Genomic DNA, 22694 nt, shown 5'->3' with positions numbered 1-22694 from the left:
TGCTTCAGAAATTCATATCACGCTTGTCTCTCACGTTCGAAATGCATAACTACGTCCTTAGCCGTGAGTTTTCTGCAACTATCTTGACCGAGTTTCCTCCCCTCCCCTTTCCTCCGAACCGGCATCGAAGCTCAGCCGGCAGCCGCTGGGTGGAGCCACAAGCGATTCACTGCCGCGTTCTCCTCTAACCGTGAGCGATCTTTTAATTCGTTTTCAGATCGAATCCGTGGAGCAACGCACGAAGGCTGTAGAGGTATCTTCTTGTAGAAGAGGCTCGACCATGACGGCGGAAAACAACGGAAGGATGAACAGGATTCCTACTAGCCCTCCTGGATCCCCAGTTAAGGAACCCCAAAAGTATCGAGAACGTGAGAAATGGGGTAACAAGATCGAATTTGTTTTATCTTGCGTGGGTTTCTGCATCGGACTCGGAAACGTCTGGAGGTTCCCCTACCTATGTTACAAAAATGGGGGAGGTAAGTGGGAATCGAATGTTACTGTGTGTTCCATACTATTGTTTTATTGATGTTATTATCAGTGTTTAAATTGAGCCGAACAAAGAATTTCCTTAAATTGAAACAAAGTTTTGTATTTCGAGTGGTTTGTTTTTCAAAATGGTTAAAATTTCAGGAGTGAAAACATAATATTTCTTATTTAGATGATAATGATCTCTATTATGTCGATGAAATTTGCGCGCGAAAACTTTGTTGTGATTAATTCACTGACCAAGAATTTTTTTAGTTTTTGCATGAACCCATATTAAGAAAATTAATGATATAAACTGTTTAAGGAAACATTGAATTTGTTGCCGAAGAAAGTCAAAGAGTATTGACTTCTAGAGCAGTGTTTTTCAGCCGCCTGTCCGCAAACGCTATTCACCGGTACTTCAATAGTAAGTTCCGCAGTTTTATATATGTACAGATTATACCAATAGTCCAAATTACTAACCTTACCGGTCCGCGATAAAACACTGAAATATTTTACCGATCCTACGAGTAAATTGGGTTGAGAAATACTGTTCTAGAGTGTCAGAAAAGAACATTATTGACTGCTTCAGATTAAATACCATTATTTTCTGCTTTATTAGAGTAAACCTGAATGTTTTGAAAATCAAAGCAAATAACAGCGTTTAGAAAGAAATATTTGGCTTAATATTTTAAATTGTCAGTAATATTTTAGATATATACGTTTAACACATTAAATCAGTTTAATCTATTACTCATATAATTTATTTTCGGTATTAAGTTTAAAAACCAGATGTAAAATATATCGGATTTGTACCTGAAATACCGAACTGCACTCGCGTAAAATGAATTCTTGTGGAAAACGTTGGCGCGATCTGTATATGCGTTTCAGTGGAAACGAACAAATTTCAGAAAAATCACCTCTTGCACACTCTTTACTGTCTAGTCAAAGATCCTTTAGATCACCCCCACCCCCTTTGAACGACATTTTAAAATCCTCACTTCTGTACATTAATTTAGTTTATTGTCTTTTGCATGCAACTTGTACGGTGTTGTTAATCTTATGTGGATGAAATGAATAAATCTTAATATCAGGATTTCCATTACCTTTCAGCATTTGCCACTACTAAATGAACAAGTTATCCATCTTCTACAAATTCATTAGAGCTGACTTTAATTAAAGTAGTCTTCAGTGTAATATTTTACGTTTACTAACACTGAAAACGTTAAAAAGAATATCTATCGTCTAGGAATTCAGTAATAAAGCTGCAAAGTTGTTGGCAGACAAAATACTGCGAGCCATATGTTTGTGATTCTGTAAGTCATTCGCGTTTTTAAAATTAAGATATGGTGTAATTTCAACTGTCTTTAAATAATTCTGTATGAAAAAATACGTATTGATAACATTTATGTTCTTGGATCTCTTTTTCCCTTACAAACTCAAAAGAAATATTTAATATTTTTTTCAATTTATTTTATAAAGCTATTTGTTGAACAGATCGGGAAAAGAGACAATCATAAAATGATATTTTAAGCTAAAAGGAATATTACCTTTTAATTGTACTTAATTCTATAAATTTGATGGCCACTATTATGGATTAACCATACTCAGCGAACTGAACCCCTGAACAGTAATTAGGCCGTACCCTGTGTTCGCTATGTGATGTGTCGCATAGGCACTCCCGATTTGCGCTTGGTTAGGATCCAAATCATCAAATAATTTTTTCTATAAAGGAAGGAAAAGAATAACATTTTTAGTAGAAGTTATTAACGCGGCTAATTGGAAATGTTGAACAGCAGTTTCCATAACTAGTGCCGGCCAAATGTGCCGCAATACCATTTTTAAAATCTTGTTCTAAAAATCTATCGTTTTCTCAGTTTGATTAGAAAATTCGGGCTAAAGTGCAGAATCGCTCACTTATTTGATTGGCGTTTGTTTGGCGCTTTTTACAAGAGTAAGAATAAGAATTGGATTTTTGTCAATTTTCTTTGACTTTTTAAGTGAAAATAGGTCAATGTGTACATGGATAAAGTCAAGGGAGTGCGCAATGCCATTTTGTGCAATTATCGGATGTTTTTTTTAAGTGAAAATAGGTCGATGTGTACATGGACACCGAGTATATGCAATTCTTAAAAACGCGCCAAGCAGTGGGCGATTCTGCACTCTAGTGTTGAACCCTTCGATTGATGGCAAATTTTTGTTCAATTTTGCCGATAAAACCCCATTTCTGGTGACCATGATAATTTTTAGCTTCCATTGCCGTCTCCTTAGGGTTACCGTAACTTTATTGGAACCTTATATGACGTCATCATTTTCCTGATTGTTTTTTTTTTCCCCCGAAGTGGAAATAGATCGATGTGAACATGGACAAAGTCAGGGCAGTGCACAGTGCCGAGTTTGTGCAATTCTCTGATGTTTTTTTAAGTGAAAATAGATCGGAGTGTACGTGGACACCGAGTTTGGCAATTCTTTGACCTTTTTATTTTGGTTTTGTGAAATTGAGCTGCAATATTTATTTAAAATCTTCCAAAAAAACAACCACACACACACACACACACACACACACACACACAAAAAAAAAAAAAAAAAAAAAAAAAAAAACACTTTAGGTATCATACATTTTTGACTTTGCAAATTCAGACAAATCTCTGTCGAGTTAGTGAGCGAATTGACGTTTTATTTAAAACCTACGCCAAACTGAGATCTCCTGCCTCAGTTTTACATTGGCATATTTTTCTTCCGTGAAGCGTTATATCTATGTTTCATATATATAGTAGCAATAGTCAATAGAGTCCAATATGTTCTGTAAGCTCTTGAGAATTTGGATGTATTCTGTACTAATACAAATTGACGCTAATGCACTTTTCATGACCATTTCATGAAAGTCTAATAATTTTAATTAGTATTGTCGTTATCGAAGAGATAGTCTCAATCTTGTTGTTTGCAGTAAAAGAAACAAAATAATCTTGATCAGTTGTACGAGTATAGTCAGAAATACTGATCTCGGGAAACGAACGCCAAGACCAGAGAGGAGATTCAGAGAAGGTTAAAAATCTTAAGACATCTGAATTTCCAGAAGTAAGTAAAAAATGTGTAACTGGTATAAAGACATATGTCGCAAATGTCACTCAAGAGCGAGGCGATTACGATAGTGATGAACGATATCTTGACATTCTAATGTAATAAGAACATAAAAAATACATTGAGGTTATTATTATTATTATTATTATTATTTTTTTTGAGTTTTTAAAATTGTTACTATTTAACTTTTAATCGGAATTTAAATTCAGAAATTCTGTTATTAGCAAATCGTAAGAAATGTTGCCAACATATTGATTTTCTAAATTAAAGGACGGAAGCAAAAGAATTTTAAAAAGATCTAACTAAAGATACAATAATCGCGATAATCGAAATATGTTTCTCTTACCCGATGATTTGGCGAATAGTGAAAGTTCTTTGGGGATTGTATCGCTTAGTGATATAAAATGGTATAGTATCAGATAGATGGTTTATTTTTTAGCTTTGGAAGGTATTTAAAAAGCAACAGAAAAAGTGTCGCATAAGTTTTTAAAAATTTGTAATTTCTTTCCTTTACCCCTTTCGCCTTTCTTGTTTTGTTTGTTTTCTTTTTGGTATCCCCCAAAAGCAATGAAATTTTACTTAAGATAGGTATAAATCCTTGGAAAGCAGTTTTGTTAAACGTAAACACTTATGCCTTTCAAAGAACCATGGAAGAGAAATTGGTTTGTATTAACGCTACTCATGGGAAAAACCCCATGCAGCCAGCCAGCCAGCCCTTGCCCTGGTAAGAGAACTTGGGAGATGCATTATCAGTCTTCAGTGGTTTACCTTTTCGACGATTAAAATGTTGTGAAGAAAAGAATAGTTCAGGAAACCTACTGAATTTTCTGTAAAAAGTAATTAAATGAAAAAATTATAAAATTAATTATAATTAAAATAAAAATTAAATAAATATTACATGAGCTTCCAGTGTTATGTCCCTTTTATGTTCATTTAGATTTTAATGATTAATAATCGATTTAGAACTGAACAAAAAAGCAACGGTACTGTTCTGTTATTAAGGCCAAGGCAACTTCAGATTAACATAGATTTTAAAGAAAAAAATTCTGTCGACCTCGAGGGCGATCAAACACAGATTCTTCTAATTTACCCATGCATATTAATGCATAGGCTGAATGAAAATTTTAAAGACTTATTCTGAATCGGATGATTCTACGAAGTTTACTGTTTTTCTTTTTCAAGTTTAAGACCTTTACGTCCGGCCTTTTCATGTTATACTAACGATATAAAATCATGAAATAAAACTGTTTTATGGCATTCTGTTTAGAACTGCGGCTTTCCATTACCTGAAGAGAACTTCTTCCCACAAAATTGCCTTTTCAATGCTGAAAACGCCAAGGAACATCATAACGCTGAGTCTAGGCTATATGCAGTATGCTTTAGTAAGTTAGGATGTATTTTAGGCAGCGTTGCCAGTGCCACAGCAGCACTATGTGACTGAGCTTATTTATTTATGACTGGGCTATTTACTGGGCAATTAATTATCAGTTCCAAAAGTAAATCCTGTCTTTTCCCACTCATGTCTCAGCGCAAATGGTTTTCAAGATATTTGCGTAACAGTCACTTTATAGTGACATAAATGGCGAAGTTTTGACAGTGAGTTGATAACCTGCCAGAACGAGCTTTGTCGATCACTTGCATGCTACCATCTTGTCCACAATTGAAATGATGAAGCACGGCTGAGTGTTGTACGATTTCAAAGTGCTTAGGTATAAATCTTCTCAAGCTCAACGTAGAATTCAATCATAGTGGTCTTTCTCATTTGCAATGACAGGATGTGTTAGTACTTCCACTCAATGTAATAAAACGCTGAAGGCTATAGCTATCCAAATGTATGTTCAGACACGTTGAATATATAACCATCACAAAATTTAGTACAGAACTGCCACATCTAATATTGGGAAAGAGCAATAGATGCAGTCTTAAAACATTTTAGACAGCCTCTGAAGAATGATATTTAACAATGTATTTATTCGTGAGATGCGATTACAATTTTTAGGTAGTATTATTGATTGAAATTACAATCAACATTTCCAAATAAAAATGAAAAGTTCTAATCTTTTGAGTAATAGAAGGAAGGGAAAAATTATGTTTCTAATATTATTCATGGTACATATTATCCCGACGACTATGAAACTTTCGCCAGCCAGCTCAATTTTGTGCTAGTTCTGGATAAGCACGACATCTGCGCTTTCGTCTGACGTAACGCGATTTATTCTCGATAAGCCACCTTTTGCTTTTTATGAAAAAGTATATAAGTTAACTCTTTTTGCTACATGTTTCCTTGCATTTTGGAAGAAAAAAAAAATGTTTGAAATTTGATCCCCGCCTTCTACAGAAAAGCAAGCAGTGCATTTTTTTCAAAGTTGTTGAATCCTACCGTCAGAAAAAGTATAATTTTACTCATACGGGTAGTTTGTACTCATAACATTATAAACAGATCTTCGATAAAATTGGGGGCCGTAACAAATTTCTAGAATTCAGGGAAAACCTTTTAGAGCGAAAAAACGAAGCGGCTCGAAAACTGATTCGATTGTTTATTAAATAGACGTTAGTTCCTTCAGAATTCGATAGGAATAATAAGCGCAACTTAGACGAGATCTTCGCCGACTTTCATGGTGGATGCGATAATGTGAAAGTACCTAATTTCTAAACTTGAAGTTGATCGAATTTTAAAACTAGGCAAATTTTATCTTAAATTTACAATATATTGGAAGAGCTCTGCGTGATTCTGAAATAATCTGGCAGTTTTCTTTCAAGGAACGTATTGTGAAATACAAACAAAATAGCAACAAAACTCAAGATTAAGCCAATAAAATAGTAATAAATATGCCTTCTTTAAAGAGTAACCTTGGTTAGATTATTTAGAAACTCTTTTAAAATTAATGGCAGTTTAAGGTTTAATCTCATCTAAGTTTGAATTCTGCTGACTGTTGTGCATTACGTTTAAACGTATTTAATTAAATTTGGCAGCTAAGTATTTTCCGTTCATTGGATGTTCATACTCCCTCCCGTTAAGAATCATGATTTTCATCAGAAACGTCATAGAATTGAGTATTTTACAAGACTCTAATAGTGTTAAGTTTTTAAAAGAAAATATATGCTTTTAGCTCGTGTTAGTTTTTAGTTTCTGTAATATGATTTAAAACATCAAGAACTTTAACCGATGACGTAAAGACGAATTTAGCCTTATTTAAGTGTGTAACGTCTTTTGTTTCACCTAATTAATAATGTGGTTGAGAGCAATAGAAAGGGGATGTTTTAGTCCTTCATATTAATCAGATTAGAGCAGTAAAAGGTTAAATATTATTTCTTGAATTAAAAACATAAAATTTTAGCCTAAACTTTATGAGCAATGAGGCTGCTAAATACTGGTAATTCAACCTGAGTTTGAATCCTGGTGAATCTGCTGGCAGGATGGCTGATTTCGTAGCTTTTCCGAATGTGTCACGTAAATATCAACCAGTTTCTCTTACGAAGCCGTTTTCGAAGGCACCCCTCTCAGGCCTTTATGAGATATGACGTACTCAGTTAAACAATTGCTTATCAACACAACCACTTTGGCGCAATCTGGCGGTCTTTTACAGATGAAAGGTACTAATTGGGTGTCAAGTTGACGATTTTCGAGATTTTTTTAAAAAAAGTATTACTAAACTGTTGCTAGCAACAGTTGCCAAAAAAAAAAAAAAATCACGATTTGTCTATAAAAACAGAATTTGACTTACAACAAAAAGAACGCATACGAAAATGGCAGCGTATGTGACTGAAGGGTTTTTACGAGTATAGTTACTTGAAGAATCTTTATGCGCATGGTTGTCAAAGTGTGACGCATTCGGAAAATTTTCCGACTTCTACTAAACTAGTTGTGATAATACTTACATACAAACAAATAAGCAAAATTATGGAAACTCATCCAAAGTCCGAGAGAAAGTGCAGGCTATTTATTTCTAGGTTTGTTTAACAGTGGTCGCTTGCGTTGGTTACGTGGAGTTTTCGCAGCTTCCCGATATGTGATCTAATTACTAGCTAAGTTCTGTTAGTAAAACCTCTGAGTGTTCTACCAGTATGAAATATCTACTTAAGACCTATAAACAATAATGTGATATACAGATACAATAGTATATACAGATCATTTTATACAGACTATATACGAATTACCTTTTAACTTACCGATAGACTAATAATAGTTCAGACATACGTGAGCATTTCATGTATATAAATGTTATTTAATTTGGATTCTTTATTTTTCGGTAAAGTATAAATTTTTTGAAATTATTATATATATATCAGAGCTTATCTCTTCCTGGTAATTTCTTTGCAAGTAATGGAATGTGTGTCAGGAATTAGACGTTTGATATTAGTTTTAAATTATTGTGATAAGGGAGAGGCATTGAAATGGGTTTTCTTTTTTTTTCATTCTTTTCTTATCTCTTATAAATTTTAAATAAAAAATAAATCATTAAATGGTGAATTTTTTATAAAGTGTGGAGAAACCCTTTCTCCCATCCTAGCTATACAAATTTTAATAATTTCTTCTTTACTTTCTCAAACATAAGTTACATTTAAATGGGTATATTATAAAGTCGGAAAGCTGTTAGACAGTGCCGAATTGTACAGTAAAACCTAATTATAGACTAAGTGAGGATAAAACTTGAAAAGAGCACAAAACATGTCAAAAGCCACGAACATTCATTGCGTATGTTTTTAATCAGTACGTATCAAATCCTGATTAGTTTATTGCATGTTTAAACAAACGGAAAATTAATTTATTAGGAATGAACATATCTAACTTATAAAAGATTCCATTTATTTAAGGGAAATTTATTTAGAAGGCGATTTTCATGATGAATCCTTAACCAAATTGGCTAAAAAAAATCTCGATTAATTTTTATATTGGTAAAGTAAATGTTTATAACTACCTAAATTTCTGCTCTATTCAGATGGAGCAATCTTGTGGTGCTGAAAGGAATTCATTTCTCTGTTTCATCTGAGGTTTGACAAATTCGTCTTTTTCTTAAGCACTATTTTTGAGTTCATTTCTTTCAATATTAAAGTGAGTAAAATGTCTATAATAATATCGATTTATTCTGATTTTTGCTTTGCTGTACGTGCATAATTACGCGCTTTAAGCGAAGTTTAGCAATAATAATTACGCACTGAAGTGAATCGTATAAATTTACTCCCGTTTGGGGATTTGTTTGTTGTTATTGCTATCATCTTCATCGGAACTTACTACTGCCGTCACATTTTTCTTACCTTGTTCTCGCTATCACTTTCTGCCGCTTTGAAAATCTGAAATCTCGAGTCATTTTCGTTCTCTTCCAAACTCAACTGAACGCAGCACAGTAACGCTTTCTGCAAACTGATACAATGCTTCATGAAATTCTCGCGTCTCATACCCCGCTATATAGCACACGAACATTCTTGACGACTGCCGCTGAAAGGCACCAGGATTCCTGAGAAAAGAAATAAGCACAGGTATTAATCCTTTGCACTCGAGTCCTTTTTCGCTCGGACGTATCAGTAGCTCGAGACGATTTTCCGCATATTTGGCGAATTTTTTACAGCTAACTTAAAGTGATTTCACAGAAATTTAATGGTTCTTTTATGTCAGAAGATACTATCCTGTAGCTGTTTGGCCAGACACAAATGGTATTCCTTTCGGTATTTCTTCAGATTCTGTCGTGTTATCCATTTAGGATTTTCTGTCTCTTCAGCGGAATCACTATTTCTTTCATCTTTCACATTCACCTTCTATTACCCTGCTTTTTCATTTTCTTGTACCTCTTACTTCATCCCATCTTCATCACTGCTTTTTTCTTCTCTGTCGTCAAATAGTCTATACACAGACGTAATTTCTTTCTTCACCAATAAAAAAATCGAACTCATCTTCACTTAAACTGATTCCTTCGTCATATTCCATGCTTATTGGGCTCCATAACTTTGAAAACAATATTCCTGTTGCCACGACTGTCGAGTTCAAACTAACGTTGAAGACGCATATATATTAACTAAAAAGCCTGGCGGTCATACGAAATGACCGCTGTTCTGGATATTATAAATTGAAATTAAAATGATTTGTGCAAAGGTGTCTGCTAATTTAAACTGAATTACCCAGGGCAGGCGGCGAGGTACCCCTTTACTTACTGCCCCACGGGGTTTCCCCCTTCTTCTTGCTCAATTGCTTAAAGTAGAGTGCAATGAAGGAAACCACTGGCGATACATTTCTTAAGAGCCACCGCTAGCTCAATCAATAAAGGTGATTTAAATAATGAAATGTTATTTCACATGTCACAGATCTCTTTGTACATTTCTTGTGTAGATCTTTGCATCATTTTTAAGCTCCCCTTGCAAAGGACCATCAATTATTTTTAATTTTACGTTCGTTCTTTCAGGAACTCTAACAGGCAACATAAAGCTGACCGTGTCCAGATGCAGGCTCAGGTTAAAAAAATGTCAACACGCTTAAGCGTTTGGCCCTGAGTCTTATTGATGGTCATAAGCAAAGGCAAGTTTTACAGGAAGTTGTCTACGTCTTAATTGAAACTGCTACCCTGTGCCGTGGCAACTTCACCCCATTGGCTAGGACAGTTACGCAAGCAACCAATAAACTATCGGCGACAAACAAACACTTAAGCCGCATATATATATATATGTAATATTAAAAGCACAAGGAAAGGAAAAGACAGGAGCAGAACACTGTAGATGCGTGATTAGATCCATATTGAAGAAGAATTTTGATTGCGTAGTATTTAAAGAACTTGGCAGTCGAGGCAGTTTTAATTCCATTTTTATTTCCAGTTGATATTTGTGGCCACAATCACTTGGCACCCTAATCGTGCCTTTCCACAGAAGATTTACATTTTTGATATTGTAGGGATAGAAAGCAAGCCAGCGAAATTACATCTTAGCACGGTAGAGAGCAAAAGCTGAAGTGCGTAGTTATGAAAGATGGAAGCACGCGAAGAGAAAAGTTTTGGTTTACAATTCGGGGATTGATCGTCAAGAGGCATCTGGTATTAACGGTTACGTAAGATCGCATGATTAATTTGAATGACGCAATGCAGATAAGTTATTACGATTTCAGAATAGAGAGGAAGAATTAATGTTTATAGTTACATTATAATTCTGATTCATACATTTTTATCTTACATATATTCCCCCCCTTCAAAAAGAAAAAGGCGTAGCGACAGAGAAGCCTTTTTAAAGAGAAAGAGTTAAAGCACTAGCAAATGTTAAAAAAAAAAAAAAAAAAAAAAAATCATAAAATTTTTGTCCTGTAAAGTATAATTTATAAATATAAATTTTTTTTTAATAAATTTTTAATTTTTAGAGTCCTATTGAATTTTTCAGCATTTCGGTCCAAAAGTCTTTTTGTTTGAGAGTTCACATAATCATAATTCTTCAGGGAAGGTTCTTGTTATCGCAGAATATCACAAAATAAACTTTTACATAATCATTACTTATAATTAAATGTAATGCACATAAATATTTATATTAATTTTCATATTGATAAATTATATTTTAATACCATATAATAATAGGAGTCAGCTTCAGAAATTATGGTTTCACCGTTATCATCTTTCATTTACAATTCCTGATTTTACCAAAGTGGAAGCCTCGCAATACTTCTAAACAAACATATCCATCAATAGGGCTGTCCTCTTGAGCTAACCTGTGTGTTCTATGCACTGGTGGCCCAGGGTGCCTAGGCAGTTACATGAAAAGGCCTCCGTTCCTTGCATTAAGGTAACTGGCCTTTGAGAACTGCACTAATACATTCCATAATAAAAAAAATATAATTATAATAATAATATAAAAAATTTACATGCATTCGTAAAATGAGAGCCTCCAACATTATCTTGCATGAAGAGCGTAAAAGGAACAACTGTACAGAGGTAATTACAGGCCTCTGTTGAAGGAACCAGTACACCCTCATCATACTATAGTTAACACACAATAACCCATAAATTTTAATATGCATTTACCATAATTTCATATTACTTATCTGTACTAATTTCATTTATTTTTTAACATCTTTATTTTTAGAATAATTATAAAATTCGTATTCAAAATTCTCAACAAAATTTCAAAAACATAAAAACTTATCTTAATATCCTTCCCTATGAATAATTTAAATAGCTTAAAATTAATTACTTAATTTTCTCACACATAATTATGAAAAATTAGAAAAATTAATGAACAAGAATTTCAGATTTTCTCAAAACAAATTGCAGAAATTTTAACCAAAGTTGAAATGAAAACTACAGAATCCGCAGCACATTAAATAATTTAGTTCCTGAGCTAGATTCACACGAATGTAATAATTTTTGAACTGTTGAAAAAGCGGAAGTGCAAATAATTTTCTGTGGCACATACTTGCAAACACTAACTCGGATCGACCTTGAACCCGCTGTAATGCTGAATTCCTAAACGGTAATTCACTGATCCTTTTCACTAGGCATTCGAACTTCTCAATTTATCGAGAGATTACTTTCAATCTGTAAACACTACGCGTGATTATTTTTTTGAAGCACTTGCAAAACACGACAGCAGAAGAATGATCTGTTATTTTTTAAACACTGAAAAAACACATTTGATGATTCACTTCTTTCACATTATCTTGGATTTATCACAAAACGATAATTTGAAGAGCTGAATTAAATTTTCCATTGAGGTTTCAGGCTGCAGGAAACTATGCTACCGGCTTATTTGTCATAATAAAAGCAAAGGAAAAAAGACTGGAATAACTGAAAACATTACAGTTATTAATTAGCCGGTAGGATTTATCCTCTACGTGGGAAAAAAGCTCCTGGATTTATTTATAACGCGCTTCTAAATTCAACAGTGGGTCAAGGACAGTGTGTGATCGTCTGATGCTTGTGCTTCTTTTCCGGCGATTCTTAAGTACTTTCCCTCGTCTCCAAAGTTATGCGTTTTATCAAGTGCTTCTAAAGTTATTGATTTTAGTGTTCAAATTGATGTGTATGCGAACTCTTAAATTCAAGATTTTGTGATTGGAATGTTAACACGCTCTAAAACGGCAAAAATGTCAACTGATAAAGAATCCGTAGCTATTGTGGATACAATGAAATTCCAATTCCCTATTTTTTATGGCACAAGTACAAATTTTCCAATAGACAAATATCTTCTATTGTTTGAAGAGAAATGTGCCGCAAAGAGCATTCCAGAAAAGGAAAAGAAATTTGTTTTCTCAGAGTGTATTAGAGGAGAGGCTTTAGCCCTCTATTTACGTGATTGTTTAGATAAAGACTGGGACAACATAAAGGCTATTTTCGAGACATACTTCACAACATCGGAATCTGTTACTTTTAGTGATTTTGTGTCTTTAAAATACGAGAAATTTAATAATATTGATGTTTATTTTCGTAATAAGTTGAAATTAGGAGCCAGCTTGAAACTAACAGATTACACAATGGTGGAAGCACTTACGGAAGGACTTCCTGAGTCTCAAAGAATGCTGTTAACAGTGCAAAACATAGACACACCGAAAGACTGGATTACTCTTGCTAGGAAACTGTTTCCAGTTCAGATGCCGTTGGATGGTCTAGGAAATAATAATTATCAATTTGTTTCTCCAAGGCAAACTGTTCCGAGGTGCTATTATCCCAGACCAGTGCAAGCCACTCCTTATCAAAGTTTTCGTAGTGTGAGACCTTTTAATTATCAACAAGTGCAATACCGACCTCTACAGTATGCGTATCGGCCAATTCGATATCCACAATTACCTGCTATTAATTATAACACGGTTCCTAAAAGAGAAGTTAAAAAATGATATTACTTTAAAGTGAATGTCCAAATTGGACAGGAAAAAATTCCCAGTATTATTGATACGGGATCGCAAATTAACGTTTTACCGTTAAAATATTTTAACAAAATTGGTGATAATTTAGAGAAATTTCATTGAAATCTCATGATAAAATATTTTCAATATCTAGTCAAGTTCATATAGAGAAAATAATCAAAGTAAAGTGTAAAGTAGGTAAAATAGAAAATAATGTGATATTTTATGTAGTAGATTCAAATTTGAATTATTTATTGCTTTCATCACCATGTGTTTCATTATTTAAATTACAATTGAATTTTCATAATTATGAAGTGCATCAGCTTGGAAAACAGGTAAGTAAAAATGTTAAAGTAGACAAGTTTTTCCAAAATAATTATATATGTAAAAATGATATCAGTGCTGAACAATCTAGTAAATATTTTGATAATAGCGAAAATTTTGTATGTAAAAATGATCTTAGTTCTAAAAATTGTGGTAATTATTTTGAAAATAGTAAAAATTCTGATAGTAAATTACAGAAATTGTTGATGATTATAACCATATATTTGCAAAAAGTAAATATGATGTTGGTTGTATAAGGGTTGAACCTCCCAGAGTTATATTAACTTCTGAATTACCAATAGCCTATAGACCATATAGAGCATCTCCTAAAGATAATAGTGAAATTAAAAAACAAATAGATGAATTGTTAGAAGCTGGAATTATTAAACCTTCTTATAGTCCTTATGCTGCTCCTGTAACTTTAGCTTATAAGCGAGACGAGCAGTCCAGAAGCAGATTGTGTATTGATTTCAGGAAGCTTAACCAAATTACTAAAACTGATGCTGAACCTATTCCTAGAATTGATGCTGTATTAGATCAATTAAAAAATGCAAAAATCTTTTCTACATTGGATTTGGCATCAGGCTATTGGCATATAAAATTAAATGAAAAGGATACTGAAAAATTGGCATTCACTACAAATTTTGGACTGTATGAGTTTACTAGATTACCTTTTGGTTGGAAAAATTCCCCAGCTGTTTTCCAACAAGCTCTTAGACAAATTTTAAACAAATATCAGATTCAATTTGCTTTAAATTATTTTGATGATATTATAATAGTATTCTCTCCAAATTTTGATGAACATTTAAATCATCTTAAAATAATATTTGATATATGTGAGAAAGAGAATATAAAATTAAAGCAATCTAAATGTAATTTTGCTAAAGGAAAAATAAATTTTCTAGGATATGAAATTCAAGCAGGTAAATACCAGCCCAGTAATGCAAATATAGAGGTTATTAAGAAATTGCAACCCTCTAACAATATCAAAGAATTACAAAGATTTTTAGGAAGAATTAATGTTTATAGTTATATTATAATTCTGATTCATACATTTTTATCTTACATATATATGGGGTGAAGTAACATCATCTCCAAAACGGCTGGCTCCTGCGCTTAGCGAAGCACACCGATTCCGCAGATCCGTGGCTCCGTGACACACCATTTTGACCATTCGCGTTTTCTTGGGACTTTAATTAGCCGGGATATTAATTAAAAACTAATTTTCCAGAACGTTTTCCCTACATTTTCCACTTTCTTTCTTGGATTTTCCCTATGACAGGGATTTGGCTACGTGCAAAATTCTTTTTTCTCGAATATCTACGGAACGGCGCCGAGTTGAAATTGGAGACGCGTATCCTCGGATTCCAAAAAATTCTCCGAATCCATCGATAACGTTCTCATCTTCGTACGGCTTTAATCTGCCGGGATATTAATTAAAAACTGCGAAAACGTTAATTTCCGCGCTTATTTTTCCGAGTGGCAACAATAAACTATCGGCGACACACGCTTTAGCCGCTTATATGTATACAGATATATCTAACAAATATGTATTTAAGATTAAAGGTTGGCAACTGTTTTATATGCATATATTGTTGAATACACTTATGAAGCTATATTGCCCAGACCAAACCTAAACATCATTACCGCTGGAATTATCGCTTCAAATATAGCGGTGATACCCCATCAAACCAAGTGGTAACCGAGAGTCGTCTTTCGAGTGCGAAAGGTTAAAGCAATCACTTACACAGAAAACTAAAATCATTTGGAACGTGTATGATCATTTTAGAAAAGTTTAACTGTATTCAGTTATCTCAAGGTTTGTATTAACATACGACTCCAGATGACGAAATATTTAGTTTTGTGAATTTATTGAGCTTCGTGATATGCCTTGTAAATTTTCTTGATATACTTTTGAACATGTGTTTCTAGTTTGATTACGATGATAGTCAAAGGTGCGGCAGAAAATACTCTTTGATAGGGATGTTACTTTTGAATAGCTACTTACGTGCGGTTTCAGAATAGATAACTAGTCAGAAATCGCGGTTTTGGAGGGTAGTTTAATCACAATAGCTAGGTTGCCGACAGCAACGCCGCTTGCTTTGCATTTGTTTCGCGCTTGGTCGACAGAACTCTATTCCTGACAAAAAAGAAAAAAAAAGTACCTGTTGGGTGTCCAGCGTTTAAGAACTTTGAGGGAGGACGATGCAACAGGAAGTTGCTGCCGTTACGCTCTAAATGATCCTCAAAGATTTGGACAACTATCGAGAAAGGCTCAAGCAGTACATAAACAATGGAAACCGCCTATTGAGTGATGTTTTGCTTAAAATAAAAACAGGCAAAAAAAGAAAACTTTTGTATGTTATTTGCTTCAATTTCTTAGTTTCTAAATCGGGGAGTTGTTTCTGCTGCACCCTATATATCAGGGATAGTTAACCGATAAGGCTTTAGGTCCATCCGATGATGGAAGTCCGTTCTCCTGGACGCAGCTCTCTGGTGTTTCCATATATTAATAAGGCTTTGCCATTTCTCTTAAGTGTTGTTCAGTGACTGTTGCGCGCATAATGGGATTATCACATCTTTAACAAAGCGTTGAGGTTACGAGAAATTTCGATGAGAAACTAACTTCTTCTCCCACAGAAGGTTTCATAGCTAAAACAGTTTCGCTGGAACCGATATTCCAGCTAGCTACGCAGGCCATAAACTTTGTCTCTTATAAAAATACAAGAAAATAATAAATGAATGGATAAATTTAGCTAAATATTTTTTTACTAAGCTCCTACTCAAAACATTACTTTGCATTTTATGCTAAACTAAGTTACTGCCAAACCGGCAGGCGCTAAGGAAATTTTACTACCAACGAAGTGGGCAGTAGGTATGAAAAGGTTAATTACCCCTGCTCTATGTATTGAAAATATCAGGAATGGCCGGGTGAAAATGTTACTTGGTTGCATATATTTCTTATTGCTGCGGAATTAAAAAATATCAGCTTGGCATTGAAAAGAAAAATATTTACATTTTTTTCATCATGTATGACAGTTCTTTCGCTATCTTTGGTAATATTTAATGCGCATGTATATTTTGCAAATAGATTGCATCAACAGTTATCTTGTTTGGTGTTACTTGATTTTAATTTAAAAAATAAATATACGATAAGTACCTAATCATGCGAAAAAAATTTCGAAATAAAAATGTATTTACACTTCCGTCCCCTTCAATCTGATAATCGTCTTATGTAATAATTACCTCCCTGCTTTTTATTAACTGACGAACTCTTAGAAATGAGATAAGTTTTATCGTTTTGTACGAGAACATAATTTTTTTTTTCAGAGAAAGGAGATTTTTTTCAAGGCTTAAATATGATTTATTTGAAATTGCAGTTCGGCCAATGTTAGCTTCATCATGTCAGTTTCCATTCTGGAAGAAGGAAAAAGTTCTGAGAAATTGTTTACGCATATTGCGAATAAATCATGCAAGAATACCAATACTATTCGCTTTTAATTAGATGCCATGACGCAAGTGATAATATCGAAACCTAGATTCTAAGAAATGAAAAAGAGAGTACAGATATTGCGTTTTTCATATGCTAACATAGAGAATAAGTTAACAGAGGCCACCAGTTTTTGTATATGTTGAAACCAATATATGTCTTTTGGTTACACGAATCTAGGAATGTTTTATTTCCCCAACATTTTGTTACACACATAGTAATAATAAAAATGAGTTGTTTTTATATAGTAATACTGCGAATTCTCGATATAAAAAATTTAAAGGAATAATCATGTGTTTTAATAACCGAAATAAAAACAGAAGAACTATGAGTTACCTAATGTAATACAGTTTAAAATGATCTGTAACTTTCACTTAGTGATGGAAATTTGCGCTCTACTGTTATGATGTGCATATAAAACTTTGTCATAAAATTTCTGTTTTAAAGTGAAAAATTGTAGAAATATCGGTGAAAGAAAATATTTATCATATAAACCGTAAAAACAGTACGTGGGTGCCATTAATGTGCCTGTATTTTTCGTTTTCAAAGCAGTTTTAAAAGGGCTGCACTGATAAAAGTGATTGCACTTCTGTATATGTCAGCCACTGTTCGCCAAGACGGGAATTTTAATAAAAGTGCGCGCATACTTACGAAAGTTGTTCTCAACTTTATGAAAATAGCGTTCATAAAATTTGGGAAAGAAGAGAACAGTTTTCAGCAACGTTAATATTCAAGTAGGTTTTAATTTGTTGATTAATTAAAAAAACATCATACTTGTGCTCCGGCTGCTACAGAGCTTCGACATAAACATACCGATACCTTAATAAAGGTTGCTTTCTTACGATGAAAATTGATCTTTAAAATGAACGCCTTTAATACGGACAACCTAATGAAAAATTTTGTCTTCGTGAAAAGCGGCTTATTTGCAAAAAAGTGCCGACTCCTTTATGTCAAAGAAGCCTGTCTAACCGTTCAGAATTGACTACCGTTTCCACGACTGGCCACGAATTGACTTTCGATTCCAGTTTTATTTCAGGACAATTGGAGCGAGTGTCACTCTTTTCTTTCCCATATTCATTCAACGCTTTCAAACGCTGGAATGTATAAGAGATTGAAAATACGTTTTGCCGACAAATTTTGAAATTATTTTCGATATTTCAATTTTGTTTTCTTAAAAATATAAAATTTTTCTACATTTTAATATTTTTCGAACATAATTTATATTTCTTGTAATCTAAATTTTTTTCTTATATTATTGTAATATATATTCTAAATTATCTTTGCTTGCAACATTGCTAAGCATTTTTGGACAAGGAGTTAATTTCAGTCATATTACTGATATTTTCAACAAATCCTGATGATGCTGAAAACTGTGAAAAATATTTACATCAGGAAACCGATAATAAATAGCAATAATACTTCTAATAATAATCATTACCTTGTTAGGTTGCACCAGCAAGTCCATTAGTTAAGACCGCTGAATGCAGGGATTTCGACCCGGTTTCGAACACGGGTAAACGGTGTGGCTACATAGTTAGTTTTCGTGGTTTCCATTCATGTATAAGGAAATATGAGTTATTTCCTTTGAAAGTCTTCCAAGGAGGCATAGGAAAGCTCTTGTTATGCTTTATCATACCCTAATAATCCAATAACATACATGGAAAGAATCTTGAATGGAGGGGGGGGGAGTGGCCATAAGTTGGCCATCTTCAACTTAAAATATTTATTTTTTGTTGGTATTTATTGTATATTAAAACAACTATATGAAATTTTATTGTTTCCTGTTTGAATTGAATTAAAAATATTCATATCCTGGTCTTAATTTTTGAATGGAAATTGAAAAGATAATATTGTTATCAATTTTCTTTCTCTATATTTTAGAATATTTAATAAAAGTCGAACTTATTTCTTTTTTAAAAGTGACTCTCAGGAAGGCTGTGTGCCTCGAATACTATTTTATTTGTTTTTAAAAATTAAAATTAATAAAAAATATCCTAAGAATTTTTATCTTCAAAAGCAGGCAGTTTTACTATATTTGTTGATTATATGATTAGGAAGTCTCAATGATCCTTGTGTCCTTACTTTACTACTGCTTGCTTAAGTTGGGCACACCAGAAAATATTTCGAATCTCCTTCCATTTCATTGGTCCTCTGCAGTATTTAAAATGTACTATCTATAAAATCTGAACATACATCTCCAAGATAAATGCTGAAATTCTCTAGATCATTTTACAATTTTTTTAGCTATCTGTGTTTTTACTCTCTCCTGAAATTTTGAACTAGCTTAGATATTCTATTTTTAGTTGATCTCTTAAGATTTTTTGGCATCTGAACTTGCTGGCAGAATTCCATAATTAAGAGAGAGAGAGCCTATGTGTAGGGTATATCTGTTTTAGAATAATTTTGAAACACTTTATTCGCTTGAGAAATGCGTTTCTATGAAGTTATTACCATTCTTTAATTATTTAAGCATAATTGGTTCCAATTAAATATTACGTGGCTTTAAGTTGTGCAAAATACCTGAAAGAACTAAGGATGGTTGCACATCGATATTTAGCAGCTTTACTGATTAGTTATTTATTTTTAAATAACTTTGTCTTGATTGAACTATATGTGTGGTGTGAAAAGGTAATTTATAAAGGTTGCTGTCATGCAAATAAGTTTGGAATATTTCATTATTACAGAAATTATATTGAATATTTGTGTTTTGGTTCATCCTTTATGTATTTTAATAAGCTTTAGAAGAAATCCACTAATAACATTTATAATATAAATGCAGTGAGTTTGTCTACGCTTTTCGAGAAGTTATTCCTTCATGTAAGATTTTCTACAAGTATTGTAAGTACAACCTCAAGATTTTCTACAAGGATCATGACAAGAATGTTGAAGCTCTCTTTGTAAGCCCTCTGTAATTAACGTCAACGCATTAAGTTCTTAAGTGGTGGTAGTGAATCAGCGGAACGTGCCTGATTCTGGTTAAGAGAAAATACTGCTGATGCTTGGCATTTTTTTCCCTTGCAATCTGAAGTACACGTATTATTTTCTGTAAAATGCATATACATAGTTATTACAAATGATTCATTGGATTTCAGAACGCGGTGTTTTGTAAAAGATTGAAAGCGAAAAATAACTTGCATGAAATGAAGCGAAAAGTTTTTTAGTCATCGAAAATTATAAATGCTTGAGTTTTCTTTTGTATCATAACTATGTATTTTTATATTTTTTCGTTGTATTCTTTAATGCTTTTTGCTTTCCATATATAAAATTCAGTGAACTCTGTTTTCATGATTTATCACTATAAGACGATCATATCTGGAAGAGACTTTTTATTTCTGGGCCCACCAGCGGCCGAGCGGTAAAGTCGCTGAACACTGGTAGTTCGGTCCGAGGTTCGAATCCCGCGAACGGGCTGGCTGCATGGGTGTTTTCCCCATGTGTGACGTGTATACGAGCCAGTTTCCCTTAGAAAGTCCTCCACGAAGACATCCCTCCCCTTAGACAGATAGCCCTAGTGTGCTTTGCCATAATTAAATACACACACACTTTTTATTTCTGAGAATTGATATTGAAATTCACCTCTAAGCGAGTATCTATGCGGAAAACCAAAATTTTCTAGAACTGTGGGCTGTAATATTGGAGAGGTTTCATTGTATTCTTTATGGAAGAGATGACGTAGTATCTGATTATCTGCAACCCAATTTTAATACTATGTAGAATTACCGTATTTTTGGCGTATTTTCGGATATTCGTTAGACAACAGCCAACGCGTGCATGCGTATTTGAGTGCACAAGTATTATTGAGTATACATTATAAATATATACATTATTGAGTATTTGAGTGCACAAGAGTTTACATACTTTTCATTTAATCATCAAGATTAAATATTATGTACTGACTATGAAAATGTAAATATTGGCCATATAGCCTTGCTCCTCCCCCCCCAAAAAAATTCTTTTTTGTTTCTTACAAAAGGCTTTGTTATTATCTATAAACAGAGCAGTAACTCTGAATAAATGTTTTTCGCCAATGTGTTGGTGACTTTTCATGAGGTTAGCGGATTATCAGAAAGTACGTATGATATGGGCAAATGGTGTATAACGTATTGCAGTTGTCTCAAACTGGTGGCCCGCGGGCCGCATATAACCACTGAAGCAATTTTATGCGGTCCGCGCAAACATTTCAATTATGAATTTGTTGCAAGCACGGTGTCGCAAAGATTTCAAGATTGTTAATTATTTGAAGTCCGAATTTATATTATCATTAAAAACTAACGGGAATAACGCGTCACAAAATCTATATTGACTAATTTACAATGTGATATAAATCTTATTTAAAGATTTGAAGGTACAGATTTTAATTACTTTTATTCGTACTTGTCAAAAATTAAATTAGTTGCGAATTTTCGCGCTAAGAATAATCTTTGTTCGGTATAAGCTAAGAATAATTTTTTGTTTGTTACATTTGAAAGGATTTTTTTTCTCAACTGAAAATTAATAGAAAACTACCGATTGACCGATGAGCATCTAGAATACGTGAGGAAGGTAATTTCTCTCCAAAGCTACAAACTTGATGAAAATCGAAACGTCATCAATGTCAAGCTGTAGTAAAAAATAAAAAGTTTATAACTGTTTGCATACAAATACACGTATTTTTATTTATGCGTTGAAGAAAAATTTAATAAATAAGAGGAAGAGCCTAAATTGGGATTATTTCCCATGCTTGAAAAATATTTTCGGAAATATTTTCATAATTTCTGTTAGATGAAAGTAAATTATTTTAAGGATTTATTAAACATGGTAGAACTATTTTAAATAAACGTAAATCTAAAAATTTAATATTTAGTTATCAGTATATTTGAATTACAAACGGTAAGCACAAATGTCTTGTAGGTACCACACTTTAGATTTTCAGATACGATGTAAACGTAAGTTTGATTTTTTTTCCCTTTGCGATATTATTAATACTGTTTATATTTTGAAAAATGCTTAGTAAGCGAAATTTAAAATTTATTTAACATGTTATTTCATTTTGTTGATAAAATTCTTTATTTATTAAAACAAATTCTAGCCTTGCAGCTGTCTTTAGATCGCCTGTGCGGCCTGCGGGTTACTTAAGTTTGAGACCACGGATATATTGCATTTATGCCCCAAATTTAAGAGAATCCTAAGATAATGAATTGCTTAATACCTTAACTGCCGTGTGATCCGCTGTGGTTCATGATGGGTGTGTTTTTGGTCTTCATGATCCACCGGTAGATCACAGCAACTTTCATGTTTGTGGCCGTATGTACCACTGACGAGTCACCTTTTCTGAAGTTTTATGAGAATATAAATTTCTTCAGCCTCCAAATCGCTTTACTCAAATTGTTCTCAAATTACAAACGTATGTAATTTCATAAATTTATACTCGTTAAAATGTATAAAGTTCTAAAATACTTGAAATAACATTAATTTTTTTTCTTACAAAATGGTGTTCAAAATATATGAATATGTGCTGCAGTGTTCTTTAAAGCATAAAGTATTGTTCAA

At 33.2% G+C, this 22694-nt stretch overlaps 1 protein-coding gene across 2 annotated transcripts in view; it reads left to right on the top strand.

Annotated features, from left to right (window-relative positions):
• Window positions 1-202: 202 nt before the first annotated feature.
• The window catches only part of LOC118189107 (sodium- and chloride-dependent taurine transporter-like), a 256046-nt gene continuing 233554 nt past the window's right edge, over window positions 203-22694 (top strand). The window contains exon 1 of one of the 2 annotated variants that reach the window (XM_035359656.2): window positions 203-476. In XM_035359656.2, the coding sequence (XP_035215547.1) occupies window positions 281-476 (196 nt within the window). In that variant the 5' untranslated portion in view covers window positions 203-280. The remainder of the gene's footprint in view (window positions 477-22694) is intronic. The other variant, XM_035359655.2, reaches the window with a different exon arrangement.

This window comes from Stegodyphus dumicola, chromosome 8 (assembly GCF_044657685.1).
Source record: "Stegodyphus dumicola isolate Sdum_Otavi_A_Nest chromosome 8, ASM4465768v1".
In the NCBI taxonomy this organism is placed as follows: Eukaryota; Metazoa; Arthropoda; class Arachnida; order Araneae; family Eresidae; genus Stegodyphus; species Stegodyphus dumicola.
Note: the sequence above shows the minus strand (reverse complement) of the source record. Positions and strands in the feature narration are given on the sequence as shown.